The following is a 20,387-nucleotide window of genomic DNA, read 5'->3' on the forward strand; positions in this document are numbered from 1 at the left end:
AGTTAGGAAAGAAAAGACTGTAATTGCCGTCTCTTTCAACAGTCCCAAGTCGATGAGAAAGCTGAAAGTCTACTGTACTCTTGGGTATCCTATTTTGAAGATTTTCAGTAGTTTGAATGTGATTGTGGGATTCACCCTTACCACGGATGATCGAATAATTGAAAGACATCAATGCATCGTACTCGAATATTGTAGACTTTCTTGAAAGAAAGACCATGGATTAATAAAATTCACAATAAATATATATATATATATATATATATATATATATATAAAGGCAATGCATAGGTTAAACATCAACATCTTTACAGTTTTGACTACTTCCACAGCCACCACTTCCCACGCGTGACTATTATTGCCACTTGCTCACTTCCCACCCATGTTCTAATCAATGAGGGGCGACAACAACACTACTTGTTCAGCAGAATAAGGGACCATTTTGAAAATTAAAATAATTATTTTGTGTAAAATAATATCAAAATTTATGCATATTTTTAGTGTTTCCTTCAAATGGCACACCAGATAATGAAACTATTTTGTTTTTTACTCTTAAATTAGAAGTGATCAAGAGGAGCCTATGAAATTATGTATAATTTCACCTATAATTTTTTTTTTTTTTTTGAAGTTAATCAAACTCACACACTTCTGTCTCCATTTGAAACTCAAATTCCGAGACTTTTTTTTTTTGTTTTTTTTTTTTGTTAAGAGGTGAGTTTGTACCAGCTTGGTAATAGGTCGATTTAATTAATTTCACCGATTTTAATATGTTAATCTCCATCTCTTAAATTATTGATGAAGAGGGAGGTTTGAATTTAAAACTTTTTAACTCCGTTGCTATGGTAATCGCCATCTATAACTAAAAATTTAAGTACAGAGTGTGTACGCTAAACTATTAATATCATTTGACAATAAATCCCAAGACTCTCTCTTTTTTCCCAATAAGCAATGAAAAGGACCTTGCGAAATTATGCTATCAAATCATGTTAGAAATTTGTCCAATGAAGTGATCTACCAAGTCTCTGTCGTAAATGAAAGTCTACCATTTTCATATTTCTATCTACAGAACCATCAAAACAACAATTGATTGCTGCTTACATTTCAAAGTTCTAAATCTTTGGATGTCTTGATGTAAATTTTGTTTTTTTTGCTTTTTTTTTCCTTCCTCTGCTATTTTACACTTTGTGTGGAAAAATATTTAGAATAACCACGTCAGTTAGAAAAAATAAATTTATTTAGTAGAATAACACGTCAGTCTAATGTGTGTGGTGGGGGAATAGAATTTGAAGAATCAAGCTAGTTTTGTGAAGAAAAAATAAATAAAAAATAAAAATAAAATAATCCACAATATCATATATTGCAAAAAATAATAAAATTGGTAGAAAAAGAGAGAAGATAAAAAATTTCCTTTTGATAATGTGGTGCCCTAAGTCACACAATCAATCCTCCTTAACGAGTGTCGCTTTTACATTCTGTTCGTGTTTTCGTTTTTACTTTCCATGCGCATTTTTTCTTCCTTTGCCACTATTTATGATTTAATTGTACCGTTATTGAAATCTCAATTTTATTTTCGTTTTATGTGACTTAAGTGGTGCAACTGGCCACCTTAGTTTGAGGGTTTAAAAATTTAGAGACGTCATACAGTTTCCTAATTACAGACTATGTTCAAAGCATAGTGATAAAGATGTTATAGTTGACCAAATACGCGCCCATTTTTTGTTTCTCATCAGCTAAATTATTCGCGCTGTGGACGACAGTACGTACAAGGTATTTAGTTCTCAAGAAGCAAGGTTAAATGTTTGACTTTACCTTAAAAAAAAAAAAAAAAAAAAAGGTTAAATGTTTTACTCCCAGGCCTAGGAATTCATTTTGACTACTCTAAATATCCTTTCCAAATACATATATATATATATATATATATATATATATATATATATATATATGTTTGAAGTTAACTCTCAACATTTGCTATCGAGACCAATTAGCTTTCAAACTTGTTTTTTTCTTTTTTCTCTGCAGTATTAACTACTGATTTTACTGTTCCATGAAAAAAAAAACTACAGATTTTATAGGGTAAAACTCTAGCCATTTCCACGTGGATATTGTTAGAATGAAGACATAATATCTAATAATTTATCATCCCAAGAATATTTATATATACATATATATAATTTTTTTAAAAATTAATAGTTCAAAGGTAGGAGTTACAGTTCATATATAACTAAACCAAAAATTAATAGTTCAAAGGAAGGAGTTACAGTTCATATATAATAATTCTTAACAGTAGACCTAATTGGTGGTCCAAAGAGCAAATAATTCTTTTGGCATCATCATGGACTACTGGTTTTCCTACACAATGGGTTCTTTGCAAGTTGGAAGATTTATCGTGGATCAACGCGCGTATCCTGTGACTTCTTTCTCGTAAATTATATGTCATACAAAACTCATAAGTAGAGCGTATTTGGATGGTAAGTTTGATTTTTGGTATGTGGAGGAATTATATCCATCAGTATACGAGTGCGATGGATTATAATCTCTTACACTATGTAAGTTTGCGACTTTAATTTCACCCATGGGACTGGTACCTATGGGAGTCATCCAATGAGAAAATCTTTTGAAGATCCAAAAAAAAATGATCCAAAAAAAAAACAACAAACAGAACAAATAATTTAAAGTTGATTTCATATTTTATCATGGTTTAATTGTTTAAGATGGTCAGACGAAGGAGATTGGTCAATTAATACAATTTTATGAACATGATTCATACAATATAGAATTGTAGACGCAGTTGGATGATAGGATCGACTTTTGGTATATGGACGAATTATATACAGTGAATGTGAATTGAAATCTCCTACATTATACAAATTTGCGACTTTAATCCCACCCGTGTCATGGGACTAATCCCTGTAAGAGTCATCCAATGAAAAGATCTTTCAAAAAAAAAAAAAAAAATTTACCGAACAAATAATGTAATGCTGATTCCATAATTAAACATGGGTTAAGTGTTTTTGATGGTCTGACGTAAGAGATTGGTCAATTAATACAACTCTATACGTATATGAGTCATACAAACCACCAATTTAAATATGACATCTGTCATATTAAAATTCATTTCACTACCATCCATTTGATTTAATTTACTTTAATTTCACTGGTGTCATAGGACTGATACCTGTGAGAGTAATCAAATGAGAAGATCTTTTGAAAATCGAAATAATAATAATAATAATAATAATAATAATAATAATAATAATTCAGAAAGAATAATCTAATGTTGGATCCATATGTGATCATGGGGTAATTGTTTAAGATGGTCTGACCGACGAGATTGGTCAATTAATACGACTTTATGAACATCGCCCCTCCATTTAGGCAGTGGCAAAAAAATTCAACAGTCCAAGATGGGAGGCAGATATTATAGATTTTGGATTAGCTAGCCAACCCATTCTGTCAGAGGCATACAAACAACTCCATATACCAAGTCATACTTAATTACTCTCTCTCTCTCTCTATCTACACATAATCTATAAACTATACATCATCTTCACATCTGTATATCTATATCTTTAATTTACAACTCCATCACCATCCTCCTAATGAATCAAAAATGTTTGTCAACCTTGAGAGCCACATCCTTGAGCCTCAGTATATTCACTTTCTTTCTCTTATTATTAAGGAAAGCTCTCTGTGTTGATCCACACTTTGAGGAATGCGCAGCGATTAACAAGTGTGGTGACCAAGAAATAAGTTATCCGTTCTGGATTGAAGGCCAGCAAAAACCCTATTGCGGGCACCCCGGTTTTGTGCTCACTTGCAAGAATGACACTCCGATTCTTCGCATACCATACAACGATTATATAGTTAAGAAGATCTTCTACACCAACCAATCTATCCTTGTAAGCAACTATGCTGTTTTAGATTCCAACAATGTGTGTTTTCCGAGAATTCGGAACATGACACTTGAAGACTCCCGGTTTGAGGATTATAAGGATGTACCTATGCTCGTTTTGTACTCCAATTGTTCATTGAAGTCGCCTTTGCCTAAGGAGCTTTCGAGTTACAAGGTTGATTGTGATGGTGGTGACGGTCTAGTAAAGTTTCCTAATGATGCCAGCTTAGGTTCTTGGACGGACAATTGCAAAACTAAGGTGATGGCACCAATTCATCAATTATCTGAAAATGAAGAAAATGAGGAATTTTTAGGGGTATTGAGAAGGGGGTTTGAGTTGAAGTGGATAGCCAACAACTGTACTGTATGTGGGGAAAGTGGTGGGCATTGTGGGTTCGACAATTCGAGCCGTTTCAGGTGTTTCTGTCCTGATAGGCCCCATTATGTCGGTTGTGCTCGCCCTGGTATGCTCTCTCTCTCTCTCTAATATTTTCTTTATGCGGAATTAATATGATAGCTGGCCACACGATTCCTGCACTTAGTGGTTCATCCGACTTGATACGAATACTTCATCCATTCAATCAAAGCATCAAACCAAAGAGTTGCAATAGGACTCATTTCATTCGATAAATGACATTCAACCCTCATTCTACTATTTCAACTATTTAGGAAATAGGAGTTCTAATTTTATGTTTTTCTTTTTCATTCTTGGTCAAAACACTTGCGTTAGTGGCTGCTAACCTATTTGCTATCCCAACACGGGAGTTAAATCCTACACATCATCATTATGGTCATCATTTTTGCCTTAATTTCATATGAACGGAATTGGAGGGATCATTATTCTTAGACCCTTATTCAAATAACTAGAATCCCAATAACTATAATAAGAACCAATGCACATATCTGCTACATTTGTATATGATATTCTTTTATATATGGTTATTTGTTTACTGTTGTTAGTTTGTTGTTTCTCGTCTGAAGGTTAGACTGATTAAAACATATTAGAAAAGATTGGATTGTAGCTCCTATTATTTGTTGTTGTTATTCTTTGTACTTGGATGTCACTCCTGTATGTTTATATCATTAATCGATTCTAAGCTTACTCTTGATTCTAACCTTACTCACAAGTGAACAATAAGTATTTCCCATTATACTGCCCCGACGTCCCCTACTTTGTAGGGCATGAACAACTCCCTTGCAAGTGCAGTGTGGAAAGAGGTTGCAGTATCAACGACCCACTCAACATCCTAATTTGAAGTATAATTGTATTTTTCATCTCCCAGTGAGAGTAATGCCAACTCTTCATCTCATATAGTGATTGTTGTGGCATCAACGCTGTCCTTGGAGATGCAAGAAAATGTCGTTCTATATTAGGAAAAGATTTTCACACTCCAAACAATCTGCCTCTATTTCCTTCTCTCACTTTTATTTATAGAAATTTACATTTTACCTTAATTTCCTACATTGTGTCTCTAGGTTAAAGGTTGATGGGCCTTCTTCCTTTGTGGGGTGGTCCGCCTATACGGATTAACCCAAACGGAGGCATTTTTTGCTATTTTTGATTATGTATGAATTGAACCTAAACTATGGACCTTTCGGATGATGAGCAGCCTAGTCGGTCAGGTCTGTTGGGCTGCACCTAGCTCGACTCAGGCCCATTCGCATTTCGCAACTCTTCATCTACCCCTTTAATTTCGCCATAATGATTAGGGAGATATTAATATATAATGACGGCGACGAGGGTTGTGACTGGACGTGACGGTGTGGGGAATGTGTATGGGTGAGCTGTGTTTAGTCCTTTAGTTCCCAAATCGTTCTGATTGCTTTGACTCCTGACCTCTCCACGTGAATGCCTTCTGCTTCTACAAATTAAAAAATGACTTTGGTCATTTTCCTCTCTTGTCACTGTCAAGTACTACCTTTATATTTCCCGTACTTCAATCTTCAAGCTTCCCTCCGGCGAGAGTTTGTATTTTCCGACAATCTTCTCTGTTTTTCTACTTCCTTCGTCTTCAAGGTTAGTTTTTGCAATCTCTTCTATCTTTTTTCATCCTTATTTCCACCACTATGGGTATTAACGTTGAAGCCCTTTGCATTCTTTGTAACATCCCCGACGGTGTCACCACCCATCTTTTACTTAAACGATGAAGGTGCTAACACCGGGAGGGGCCTTGAGAACGATGAAATTTTGTTTACTCCATCCCAACTCTATATGGTCAGATCCTTCATCTTTTATTCCATTCGGTCCTTAATGTTTTAGGGTTGGCCACACTTCAGGTCAATCCTAACTTCTATAAGATCATATCCTTTATGATACTTCTAAATCTAGAATGAAGTCTTCAATTAGATGCATTTGACCTTTTTTTTCTGCTACAAAGTGATTATGACTAGTAGAACCAGCATCTGGTACCATCTCTATCCCATCACCAATCGGAAGATCTACACCGACACTTCTGATTCGAACAAAAATTGGAAGAAAAATCCCATTGTCATAGGGGTAGTTGGAAGTCCTCTCAAACTCCCGTACCTGTCATCCCTAGGGAGTTCAGGATGAGTGCTCTTCCAACCTTCACTCCTTATAAGACACATTCTTATAAGTGCATGTGTCAGAGTGCCTTCCACATTTTGATCAATCAGTTACTTCATTCTTCAAGCCACCTTTGCTTGTTAACCCTAGCAGTAAAATCTTCAACTATTTGGTTCAACTCCTCAACAGGTAAACCAGGCTCCTCCTCTTTGCAAATCTTTTCGATCTCGCTCTACTAAATACATGTTTTTCTTCTTTGTCAATTTCCCTTCTTCTTTCTTCTCCTCGTAGGTATAGGCTTTGCAAAGAGTTTGGCTCCTCTTAACATACTCATCATAAATCTCAGTGACAGGAGATGGACGCGAACCAATAAGCTTTGAGTCTCTGACGAGGACGGTAACAATGACATTACCTACTATGAACAAGCATTTGGGGTTGAACAAGAAAGAAATGAAGTTTTGGATACTAACAAAGACAAAGTGGTTCATTGAAGACAATATAGGGTGGAACCACAAAGGATGTGAACACAACAAGGTACAAATTAGAGCTATGAGAGAGTGAAGAATGAGATTGTTAAAAAAAGTACTCACCCTTCTTATAACATTTCATGGGTTGAATTTTTCTTGCACTCTTGATTGGATCCATTGTTGAAATGGCTATGGTCATTAATGGAGTTCACATATAGGGAATGTGAGAGAGAAATATATGATGGGGGACCAAAGGGCCTTTTGCTGGCCTAGCGGTATAATCTTCCTATTCTTAAAGAGGAGATGAGGAGTTTGAGTTCGGACGTGAGCAAAAGACTATGTATGTTTTCCCCCAAGAAAAGCTAATCTGCACGAATGACCCAAAGGATAAGGGTCTCCTAGGGTTAAATTAGAAACTCTGGAAGTTCTAGGTTCAATTCTCACAGGAGCAAAAAAATACCTAAGCTAAAAAGTGATATGTGTGGTTTGGAAGTGATTACAAATATTCGGAGTTTGCAATACATCTATGGCGTAGTGGAAGCGATAAATTTGTTCACAAGGAACAATTTACTTTGAATCCACAAAATAGGGTGTTTTGAATTTACAAAACGAATGATAATTTCAGAAAAATCTGATACTTGTATTGATAATTGAATGAATAGAAATTTTAATTCTACACTTATATATATATATATATATATAATAAAAGAAAACCTAACACTAGAAGAAATCTAAAAACATAAACAAACATAATAGCAAAAGGAAAACAATTCCTCAAACAAATTAAATAAAACTACACTTCCTATAAAAAAAAATATAAAAATAAAATAAATGATAAAAATTACTAAGTAGAGAAAATTGTCCTACATCAATCCCCTCTTTTTTGAAAAAAACTCGTGTTATGCTGCAACTCATCATATATCAATATGAATAAAATTTGTCAGTCATGTTACCTTTCCTTCCACACATGAGAGATCCAAGCCTGGACAACCATGAAGAAACCACACCAGTATCCACAGCAGAAACACCATTTTCAACCATCTCCACAGCACCCAAATCAGTCAAAACACCATTATCAGTCATCTCCTCTTAACCTAAACCAGTCCAAACATCCTTCACTAAGAAACCCCATCTCAAACCACCTAAAACCACCTTTCATTCCTCACTTAAACACAATACAAGCATACCAGGGAAAACTTGTCTCCAACCTACCACTAAATACCTTACAAACGAAAATATACCACCCCCCAATTCCATCCTCTCACTCGGGCAAACCCCTTGTACACTTTCCGTCACCAACCACAAGCCTGATCCGAGTACAAAACAAGTCTACTTCATCCATCCCCATTAGTCCAAGGCTACCAAACAAACTAACTAACAAACTTCCACAATACATACCAGCAGCTACACCATCAAAGAAACCTTACCTCCCCAAGAATTTCAACCCACTCTTATATAGCTCACCTGGCCACCAAATTGAAAGGTTACAAGAACAACTTGAATGGAAAGATGAGAACTTGGGAAAGGCACTGGATATGTACAAGGACTAGAAGAAAATCGTTTCTGAATTGAGAGCAGAGCTAGCTGAGGTGAAAAAGCAAATGCAACAATGTCATCATCCTCCACCAGATATCGAAGCCATTGCCAAGGAAGTTCAAGGTATGAGAGGCCAGCAGACTATAAAAGGTTCAGAATTCTGGTCAGAGCTAACTTCTCCAGTGGCACTACAACAAATTTCTCCACCGACAACCGCCACACCACCACCACCAAATGCAGTCAACACCTCCACCATAACCACCCTCCCAGCACTGACACAACCTGCAAAGCATGGAGCACAACCAGGTTTGAATTTGAATTCAAATTTGAATGCAAGTCTAGTGGTCAATGATGTGCAGGGAGAAGCAGACAACAATATAAACCAAAATGGAAATAATGCAGACTACTTTCCCACTCACAACCTGTGCTATCAACAGAATTCCCCAAAAAATGCAAACCCTATTACTCTAACAAACCTAACCCACCACATTACTGAAAAAGCTCCATCAACAACTGTGCCACCACGCATTAACCATCAGACAAAAACATGGTGTGAAGTAGCCAAAGAAAGCAACAATTTCACAAAGATGACCTTCGAATATCTCCCACCACCTGCTGACTCACCAGACATCATTATCCCACCTGTAGAAGTTGCTCAAGAAGGTCTCCATTTCTGGGGCAATGCACACCTTATTGGGGTATCACTACACAAAAGGATCCCTTTTAAAGTGATACAATCAACTGCAGCTAAACTCTGGAGTATTCATGGACTCACAGATACCATCCTCAGTGAGAAAAACTCATTTATTTTCAGATTTAACTCCAACTCAGAGGTTGAAAAAGTTCTTTCCATGGGTCCTTGGTCTATTGCTAGGCGTCCATTCTCGCTAATGAAATGGAACCACCAAAGCTACCATCATCCACCTAACTCGGGCTGCATCCCTGCATGGGTGAAATTCTACAACATACCAATGAGATACTGGACAGCAAGAGGTTTCAGTTATGTTGCAAGCTCAATTGGGGAACCTCTTTACGCTGATGAAGCAACTGAAAGAAGAACCAAACTCAAATACGCAAGATTATGTGTTAACCTTGACCTCACCAAGCCATTGAAGAATGATGTACAGCTGCTAATGGATGACAATAGCTTGGTGCACATCTCAATGGAGTACCAGTGGCTACCCAAATTCTGCAGCAGATGTAACCAGCTGAATCACTCAAATACAAACTGCCCTCTAAACATTATTCTTCCTGCACCTCACAAGGATAAGGGGATTGCAACATCAACACTTTCCACCAGCCCAATTCAGAAAGATCATAGCCCTGCAACAAATCCTCCACCAACAACTGAGTGGGTCACAGTCAGAAAGAAGAAGAAAAGCACATCAGCGGCCATAGTGAATCAAACTTCACAACCCTCCACATCCATAAACAATCACTTCCACACATTACACCAGCTAAATGAAGATGCCATTTCCCCTCAGCATGAAGTCTCCCCCACCTCTCCCACCTCCACACACCAACCTTCTCCAACTTCCCCAACCTCTTCACACTCAGTTACTCATATTACATCCTCACTACCTACAACACCACTCACTAAAACTAAGTCTAACCACTCTCCCTTATGCAGTAGAAAACTCAACTTCTCACCACCCAACCATCCTCCCAAATTACCCTCACCCCCATCTTACACTCACCTTCACCCTCATAACCTTCTTGTAACTAATCTGAAATCCAACACATCAACCTCACTCCCACAGCAAAAAAACCACTGCAAATCTCAGAATAAACAAAACAAAGATGTCCCTTCCAACCTTTCATCCCTTAGTGAAACAGAAAGCCCAATCCCCCACCTGCACAATAAGAAGGCAGCAAGAAGCTACAAGAAAGAGGCTAGGAAGAAGCTATACTGCAGCACTGGATTGAGCACTGGTTTGATGTCACAGCCTCCTGCAAAAGGGAATGGACATCTTGGAGGGTACTTTACTCCTCTATTCTAATGCTATCCATCCTAACATGGAACATAAGAGGGTTGAACCAACCCTCAAAGCAGTCAGAGATAAAGAGACTCATCTCTGACAAAAGCTTGATCTAGTCTCCATCATTGAAACAAAAGTTTCCCCATTGAATGTGAATACCGGTCATAGATACTTGGCACCAAATTGGGACCTTACTCACAGCTACAACTTCTCAGACCTTGGGAGAATTTGGGTGTTGTGGAATCCCAACCAAATTGAATTATCTGTTATTGATTCCAATAGACAGGCAATCCATTGTAAAATCACTGTCATTGGTGAGAATATCTCCTTTTTCACTACCTTCATTTATGCCTTTAACTGTGTAATTGAAAGACAGTTTCTCTCGAAGAATTTAATTCACCATGCAGGCATCTTCAGTTCTTCCCCTTGGCTTTTAATGGGAGATTTCAATGTCATCCCTAATGTGGGTGAGACACATGGAGGTTCAGTGAAGTGGAGCCTTGCAATGATTGATTTCAAAGAATGCTTGCAGCATGCTGAACTTGAAGACCTCAAATACAAGGGCATTCTCTACTCTTGGTGTAACAGAAGCAAGGGAACTGCATGTATTGCCAAGAAGTTGGACAGAGCACTCATCAACCAAATGTGGACCACCTCTTTCCCTCTCTCTGAATGCTCATTCCTCACACCTGGTATCTCAGACCACAGTCCAATATTGGTAAAAATTGACTTCCAGATTCCAAGGAGATGCATCCCATTCAGATTCTTTAATGCCTGGGCCTCACACCCCAACTTTTCAACATCAGTCCACACTATATGGAGCACATATATTAAAGGGACAACAATGTTTCAAGTGGTACAAAAACTAAAGCTACTAAAATCAGTCCTTAGAGAAACCTGCAGGAAGGATTTCTGTGGGATTGATTCAAAGCTCCAAGCAATCAAACTGGAACTAGAGGCATGTCAAATGGATCTTGATTGCTCCCCCAGTGATGTCCTCTTTAGAGAAATGGAAGGGTCTCTCATTTTTGAATTTTTAAAGATATCAAAGCTCCAAGAGGACATGCTCAGACAAAAGTCTAGAATCACTTGGCTGAAGCTTGGTGACAGCAACTCAGCATATTTTCACAAGTCCCTATCCTCTAGAAACAACAAGAAGAAGATCATTTCCATCACAACAGATTCAGGCCAAGTCATTACCAACAAAGAAGAGATCATTACAGAAATTGTGGGTCATTTCCAGAGGCTACTAGGCTCTTCCCCTCCATCAACTCATCTCACCTCTGAACTACAGGTATTTTTTAATGTCTAAGTTCCATCACATCTGCAGCAAATACTTGATGAAATCCCTTCCCCTTTGGAAATACAAACATGCATGTTCAAGCTCAATAGGGACAAAACCCCTAGCCCAGATGGATACAATGCCGCTTTCTTCCAGAAGAGTTGGGGAATTGTGGGGAGATCAGTAACTAGAGCTATCACTGAATTCTTCACCAATGGAAAGCTACTCTCAGAAGCAAACAATACATACATCTCACTTGTCCCAAAATATCAAAATCCATCATTTATACATGATTACAGGCCAATCTCCTGCTGTAATACAATGTATAAATGCATTGCAAAGCTGCTTGCAACCAAGCTCCAATCCACCTTACCACACATCATTGACAGCTCTCAATCAGCTTTTATCCAAGGAAGAAAGATCACTGATCCTATCCTCTTGGCTCATGAACTACTTAGGGGCTACCACAGGCATAATGGACCAGCCAAATGTGCCATTAAGGTGGACCTTATGAAAGCATTTGACTCTATCAAATGGGATTTCATTTTGAGTTGCCTAACACTGCACCACTTCCCAAGTAAATTCATCTCTCTCATACATGCCTGCATTTCCTCACCCTCTTTCACTATTGCAATTAATGGTGAATTCAAGGGCTACTTCAAGGGCAGGAGAGGGTTAAGACAGGGAGACCCTATTTCCCCCTTTCTTTTTGTTATTGTGATGAATGCACTGTCCTCTATCATCAACATCTTTGTGAGCAGGGTTGAGGCTTTCAGATACCACTGGAGATGTGGAGAACTAAAGATTACTCACCTATCATATGCTGATGACCTGCTTCTCTTTTGCCATGATGACATTACATCAGTGTCAGTGATCAAGTCAGCAATGGACTACTTCAGTACAATGTCTGGTCTTGACATTAATACATCCAAAAGCAAAATTTTCTTTTCTGGGGTGGACCTACTCACTCAGAACAACATTATTTCATTGCTAGGAATTGAAGCAAGCTCTCTCCCAGTCAAGTACTTAGGAGTACCTTTGATTTCCACTTGCCTAAAGTCATCCCACTGCAGCCTCTTAATTGAGAAAATCACCAAAAGGGTATCACATTGGTCCTCTAGGTCACTTTCTTATGCAGGCAGATTACAGCTCATCAAGGCTGTCCTAGTCTCAACACAAATATATTGGTCAAGCATTTTCATCCTCCCTAAAGCAGTGATCAATGAACTTAACAAGATTTTAAGATCAATTCTTTGGTCTGGCCCTGAAATGAGATCAACTAGAGCTAAAGTGTCATGGGGGAAGGTTTGTAGACCAAAAGAAGCTGGAGGGTTGGGGATTCCAAACTTGGAATTGGTAAACAAGGCTGGAATTATGAGGTTTATTTGGGATTTACAAACAGATACTAATGGCAGACTTTGGATTCAATGGTGTCACACTCATCTCATAAAGAGTAGGAATCTATGGGAGCTCAATATTCCTCACTCTTGCTCTTGGAGCTGGAGGAAGATGCTGCAACTAAGACATCCGGCTAGACTTCTCTTAAAGCACTCTATTGGCAATGGGACAGACACTTCCTTTTGGTTGGACAACTGGGCTCCAGGAGGACCACTTTGTTCCAGATTTCCCACAACAATTCTCACACAAGCAGGCTTAAGTCATGAAACCACAATGGACAACTTTATTGTTGGTTCAACTTGGTCTTATCCACCAGACATCATAACCTCCATCCCTGAATTGCTGCAACTCCAACCTCCACTCCCAGCTAGGAAAGACAAGAAGAGATGGACAGCTTCCTCAACAGGTATGTTCAGCCTAAGTCACACAACTGCCTTCCTTCAAGGGCAATATCCTCAAGTCCATTGGCACAATCTGGTATGGTCCTCACCAATCATACCTAGAATGAAGCTAAACCTATGGCTGGCTGTGCAATCAAGGTTGCCTACATTGGATAGGAGATTAATGAGAAAACACACCAACGCTTATGCTCTTTGTCAAAATCAGCTTGAATCACATGGACATCTATTCTTTAAATGTTGTTTCACTTCTCCAATTTGGCGATTTATCAAGGAGAAAAGTCAATTCTATACAACTATAACAAATTGGGAGGAATTAATTTTTTACATCAGTGAAAGATGGAAAGCAAAATCGGTCCCAAACCTGCTTAGGAAGGTATGCTTCTCTTCCACTATGTACCACATTTGGGAAGAAAGGAATGAAAGAATCTTCACGAAGAAGAGAGCTTCTCAGAGGGTCGTCCTCGCTCGGATTTGTTCCACCATCACTGCAATTCTAAAGCTTGGCTTTCTGCAAGATTGTTCCACAGCGAGAAGAATTCTTTCAGAATGGAACCTATCCCCCTCATGTTGTCGTCCTCCGCCGCGTCCACCAGATTGAAGAAAGCTCTGGCCCAGTCACCGGAATCATTGCCCTAGAGTCACTGGAGTGCTTTGGCAAATAACCACCATTAACAGGCATTAACAACCGTTAATTATGGCTATTCGTTTCTGGGCTTAAACAGTATAGGTTTTTGGCTTCAATGTATGGGTAGGCAGTAGGATGGGCCTAGGCTACACTGTGTATTGGTCCAAATTGGGCTTGTTCTCCCCAAAGGGGCTGTTTGGCCAATTGGCCTTCATATGTAAACATTTCTTATATTTATAATATTTGCTTAAAATTCCAAAAAAAAAAAAATATGAATAAAATTTCATACCATTTAATGTTTGACTTTGGTTCTTTGTAAACTTACGTTTTAATTATCCATTTCTACGAGATATCTCTTATCTCACTGGGTAGTTTAGAATAAAAAAAATTATTTGAGACATCAAGTCTTTGCAACTTTGCACAATACCCAATTTCACAAGGCATGTGTTAACACCTAAAATATAATTCGAGGCAATCATGCCACGTGGTCAGAAATTACAAGTTCCGATCATCAGGGCGAAAGATTAATTTCTAATCATGGTGATCCGATTTAAGGCTGAGAATGAAGAAGAGTGGAATTTTTAGGCCACTAAGACTGATATGAGGTTTTGAGCTCATAACAGGCTATGATTGAGAGTCTCAGTCACTATGGTTATGACTCTCAGTTACTATGGTCATGATCATGAGTCTTAGGCCAAACCTTCTCAGTCATTATGGCCATGAGAGTCTCAGTCTCATGATCATGAGTCTTAGGCCAAACCTTCTCAGTCACTATGGTTATGAAAGTCTCAGTCATCTTGATCATGAGAGTCTTAGGCCAAAGCCTTCTCAGTCATCTTGGTCATGAGAGTCTCAGTCTCATGGTCATAAGCTTTAGGTCAAAACCCTTCTCGGTCGCTATGGTTATGAGAGTCTCAGTCATCATAATCACGAGGCTTAGGCCAAAATACTCTCAGTCATAACTTTCTCAATCACAATGGTCATGGTCAGGAGACCCTCAGTTATAATGGTCACAATCCAAAGTCTCTCCAAAGACTCATAACCAGCCATGATCAAGAGTCTCGATCGTTATTTCTCTCGGTCACAATGATCATAAGACTCTCGGTCATAATGGTCATGATCATGAATCTTAACCAAGATTTCTAGTCACTATGGCCATGATCAAGACTTATGACCAAATATGGTCATGATCAGGGGTCTTGGGTCATTATCACTTGAGGAATCTTTGGGGTAATTCAAATGAAGACCGGTTGTGAATCCCAATGTTTCAAGAACCCAACAAGTCAGGTCTAGAAGTTTGAAGAAAGCTTGAAATAGAAAAGGACAACTTGACAATGTCAGAAGTTCAGAACTACAGATGGAAGGTTCTCACCAACATCTGATGAGGGAAGTCAGGATTGTCAATAATCAGATGACTCCAGGCTAATGTACAAATCAAGCCAGACATGACAGGTGCAGAGAGCTGAAAATGGCTTGAAGACCAAAATCATCAAGCATAAAAGAATAGGCACCATTTAGTCAAAAATACCATGTCAGACATACTTGTATCTGCCTATAGAGGGATGTGCAAGTTAGTCAACCTTTCCAGCTGGTGGTTAGGAAAAGTCACTTTCAGCTTACAACCAATCAATTTCTAGAGAAACGGTTGAAAGGGACAACACCAGGTGGAAGCCTCTATAAATACCCACTCAAGCATCACAAGGAAGAGGTCCAAGACCATTTCTAAAGTTCAACCTTTAGCATTCCTATCATTTAGCACTTAGCTTTTATTTCATCAAGCTCAGTTTAGCACTTAGCTTTTATTTCAGCAAGTTTAACTTAACACTATCAGTTTAGTACTTAGTTCATCTTCCAGCATTTAATACTTTAGTTTCCATTTCAATCAAGAGTTTGTAATTCATTCATCATTGTAATCAGTCAAGTTCAATGAAGAAAGGTTTGCAGATTCAGGTATATTTATTGTCCAGTTAAGTTGCTTATAATTCATGTTTATCTTGAGTGTTTAAAGTCCTTTCTTAAAGGCAATAGCAACCTTAAGGAGAGGGTCATTCCTACTCTCCAACTTTCGCCTGAATCACCTTAGGTCGGTGACCCGACCCGATAGGAATAGTTTGGCAAGAAATATTCGAGTCTATCAGGACTCTGGCACGCCCGCGTTCTAGGTCAGCCGTTCATTGGCTAGCGACCTCAGACCACTTTGTGAGCCAAACAACTTTGGCACGCCCGGTGGGACCTGTGTTTTATTTGTGAATGGTCGTCGAGACTAGGTCACAGACTCAGACTTCAGCTGGACAAGCTAACCCTCAAAGGGAAGATCAGGAAGAAAATCAGCCTGCTCCCATCATGCAAGATTCCGGGTCTGAGCATGAAGAGGGACATCAGGCCAGCCACCAAATGGCGGCCGAAAGTGTCAGCAATATGGTGACACGATTTGAAAGTAGAGTGGAGGCTTCCCAACGCCAAGTCGATTGGGAAATCAACAAAAATATGGAGCCATTGGTGGCTTCATCCCACATGACTAATACTCAGCTCCAACAGTTGAATGAGGTGATTAATGCCTTAGTGACTCGTATTGATAGGCAGGTTATTGCTCAGCCGCCTAGGTTAGAAAACCAGAATGATAGACCCGTGGACCAGTTTCTTCCTCAACAAGTTGGTCAACCAGAAAGAGGTGCCCAGCCACATCCTATGGTTAATGGTCCTCGACCAGTAGCTCCAATTCCACCACAAGTCCATCCAGTAGAGCAAGGAGTGAATGGTCACCAACAACCAAGATGGAGGAATCATGACCAACCTAATGGTCGACCTCCTCATTTTCAACCTCAAGTCTTGCCACCTCAGGCTGCGAACCCAGGGGGGCAAGAGGGACATAACCCTTGGCCCAATGTCCCTTTTCAGAACCAAGTCCCACCTATGGTCATGACTAGGGAGCAATTGGCTGAGGTCATACAAGAACAGTATGGACCAGCTTTAAAAAGGGCTACTCGACTTACTTTTAGGCACCCATTTCCTGACTGGATAGATCGGATGGATCTTCCCCAAAATTTTCGGGTGCCAAACTTTGCAACTTTCTCAGGAGAAGGCAACCAATCGATTCTTGAGCACATTGGCCGTTTCACATTAAAATGTGGGCCACTCAGCAACAACGATTGGTATAAAATGAAGCTATTCTCTAACACCCTCACTGAGACTGCCTTCAAGTGGTATCTAAACTTGCCACCAAATTCCATCCACACTTGGCAACAGATGCAGGATGTGTTCCATGATCAGTTCTATAGGACAGAACCAGAAGTCTCTATGTCCGACCTATCTAGGATCCATCAGTTGCCAAATGAGGATGTTGAGACATTTTTGGCTAGGTTTAAGAAGGCACGAAATAGGTGCCAACTTACTTTGCCTGAAGAAGAATTTGTCAACTTGGCCCTTAGCGGTTTAGACTTTGAATTACGAAAGAAGTTCGAGGGTACTCATTTTGGAGATTTGTTCCAATTAGCCGATAGGGTTACCAAGTATGAAAAAATCTTACGAGAGGAAAACGAGAGGAAAAACTCCTCTCGGGGGACCTATTATAAGGACCCTAATTATGAAATACACATGGTTGATACAGTATATGATGACCTAGAGGTCGATGCTGTTGAAATTGTTTCAAAAAAACCATATGTATGTAAAGCTTTAGCTAAGCCCTTAGAGACTGTTAGCGGTGTTCAACCCTCATCATCTTCAGCCAAAAGGAATATCTTTGAGGCTGGTAAACAATATGCTTTCGATATAAGTAAAGCAGAGCAAATCTTTGACCACCTGTTGTCTGATAAAATTATCAAAGTCACTGGGGTACATAAAATACCTTCAGCTGATGAAATCAAAGGTCGAGAGTATTGCAAATATCATAACTCCTGGAATCATGCAACTAATAATTGTGTTGTCTTTCGTAATGTGATTCAGGCACAGATCGAGAAGGGGGCATGGAAGTTCCCGGAGAAGAAGAAAGAGGTGATGAGCGTTGACAGTGATCCATTCCCAGCCTTGGTCAGTAATAACATGGTCGAAATCTCAATGGCCAGCAGGCCACGGAGAAGAATTGATTTTGAGGATACTTCAGCTAACAGAGAAAGCAAGGCTGAAGGAAAGAAGCCGATGGTTAAGGAAACTCCAAGGTCTAAAGATGACTTAGAAAAGGAGTTGCGGGAGGCTCAACTGGCGCTGATCAAGCAAGGATTATGCCCTAAATGCAAGACAGACATTGGAAGGGACCGAGAGAGGTTCCACAGCGACACTCGGGGACGTCCTGGAAGTTCACGTCATGAAGACAGACCTAGGTCACCCTCGTCTAGGGTGCCTGTGACAAGTCGATTAACATGGCCTGATAGAAGGTCTAATACCAATGAGCATCACAAGCGAAGGCGAGAAGTGAACTCCAACAGTCGGTCAAGGAATCTTACTCATGCTGTCTGGAAGCCGAGGGAGCATAACTCAAATGTGGCTCGCCAGGCTGAGACATCAGTTAACCACCCAAACCATAGGCAAAGGATGGTCAAGCCACCAGTCACTGACGACGGTCGATGGTCAAGGGTGAGTCATCCAAAGTTCTCTAGGGTCAAGGATATCCCGCCAGCATTCATGACTCGCACTCAAGTAAGACGGTGGCAGCGGATGAAAACTGAGTTAAAGAGAATGGAAGAAAAATATTCAGCTCCACAACCAGGGAAGGTGACTTTGCTTAGGAGAGAACCTATCAAGCAAGATTCAAAAAGTGATCCGAAAGGAAAATCCAAGGAAGATAGTGCAGACGGAAATGGATGCACTAAAGAGAAATGTGCGTCTTCCTCCATGAAAGAAGCTGAAGATGAAGCAGGATTTGGTGATGACGAACTTGACCTGGATGACCAGGATGATAGTTCAAAGGGTATCAAATTTGGTTCATTTGAAGGAATTATGAATTGCAATATGGTTCTTACCTTACCTCATATTTTTGAGGCTAAACCTGATCAACCCTCTGCTATGGAAGGAGACGTCGAGGTGATCGATGATGAAGGTCAGGAAGTTCCGGAGATTATTGAGAACCCATCTGAGTCGATCTCTGAAGATAAGAAACAGAAAGTCGCTGTGATAAGAGCTAAACTACGAGATGATGAGTCAGTGACTATTGGGAGAGATCAGGCGGCTAGGGTGATTTTTGAGAAGCCTTCTGCGGCAATGTCTCAACACTTGAAACCACTCTATATCAGAGTGTTCCTAGAAGGGATGCCAGTGTCTCGGGCACTGATAGATAATGGATCTGCGGTTAATATCCTTCCGATGAACACCATGAGGTTGCTGCAAAAAACGGAAGATGACTTGATTCCCACTGACTTGACAGTCAGTAATTTCACGGGGGGCAGAGCCAGGACCAGAGGGGTAGTCACCTTGGAAATGACAGTTGGAAGATGTAAAACCATGACTGCATTCTTCGTGGTCGACGCAGGGGCGGCTTACAACGCTTTGATTGGGCGTGATTGGTTACACCCACATTTTTGCATTCCTTCTACCCTCCACCAGTTTATGATTTTCTGGGATGGGGATGAAATCCAAGTCATATGGGGAGATAATAAGCCTTTCGAAGCTCGGGTCCATGTGGCTGATGCAGTTTTATATGAGGAGGAAATGGGTCCTGTGAGGCTTATTGGTTGTGACAAGTATGGCAAGCCTGAGAAGGCGACGATGAGGAAAAATCTGACAGACGGGGACTTATCTGATTTATTCAAGGAACTATCGAGGCCAAGTGTTATCTGCGAGCCAAGGCCGATAGTTGAAGTTAATAAACAACAGGTTGTTAATGGACCAAGCCCAAAAGGAGAAGGAGAAAATGCTAGCATGGCACGGCTGAGAGCATATCTCGCCGAAAGACGGGCAATGTTGTGGAGTGACATGTCGGCCAATATGGCCGAAATCATAGAAGAAGGTGAGTCAGGGGATTGTCGAGATGTTATTCAGCTAGAAGAGCTAGATGCAGTTCCAGTTAAGTTAGAGGATCTGAAAGCCGATGTTCAGGATCCTTTGTTGGAGATCAATTTGGGAGCAGAAGAAGAGCCTCGGCTAACCTACATAAGTGATCTTCTAGAACCTGACTTTAAAGCTGAACTGATCTCGTTGCTTAGAGAATATAAGGATTCTTTTGCTTGGAATTACACTGAGATGCCGGGATTACCAAGGCAGCTAGTTGAGCATCGACTACCTATAAAAGAAGGTTTCAGACCGTTCAAGCAAGCGCCTAGACGTATGTCAATAGAAGTGACTATGAAAGTGA

The 20,387-nt window shown here is 39.8% G+C and overlaps 2 protein-coding genes across 2 annotated transcripts; both read left to right on the forward strand.

Annotated features, from left to right (window-relative positions):
* Positions 1 to 3,387: 3,387 nt before the first annotated feature.
* Positions 3,388 to 4,376, forward strand: LOC132296496 (LEAF RUST 10 DISEASE-RESISTANCE LOCUS RECEPTOR-LIKE PROTEIN KINASE-like 1.2). Its single transcript, XM_059794694.1, has one exon. It carries the CDS (start codon positions 3,597 to 3,599, stop codon positions 4,374 to 4,376), a length of 780 nt encoding a protein of 259 aa, XP_059650677.1. The 5' UTR covers positions 3,388 to 3,596.
* A 4,108-nt stretch (positions 4,377 to 8,484) lies between these two features.
* LOC132296497 (uncharacterized) lies at positions 8,485 to 14,141 on the forward strand. Its single transcript, XM_059794695.1, has 4 exons — positions 8,485 to 10,397; positions 10,567 to 11,626; positions 11,729 to 13,852; positions 14,007 to 14,141. The coding sequence occupies exons 1-4, from the start codon at positions 8,485 to 8,487 to the stop codon at positions 14,139 to 14,141; spliced, it is 5,232 nt and encodes a 1,743-aa protein (XP_059650678.1).
* Positions 14,142 to 20,387: the final 6,246 nt, after the last annotated feature.

The sequence above is a fragment of the Cornus florida genome, unplaced genomic scaffold (assembly GCF_030987335.1).
Source record: "Cornus florida cultivar Cherokee Brave unplaced genomic scaffold, ASM3098733v1 CherokeeBrave_3.0.0_Hap2_Chr02, whole genome shotgun sequence".
NCBI classification, from domain to species: domain Eukaryota; kingdom Viridiplantae; phylum Streptophyta; class Magnoliopsida; order Cornales; family Cornaceae; genus Cornus; species Cornus florida.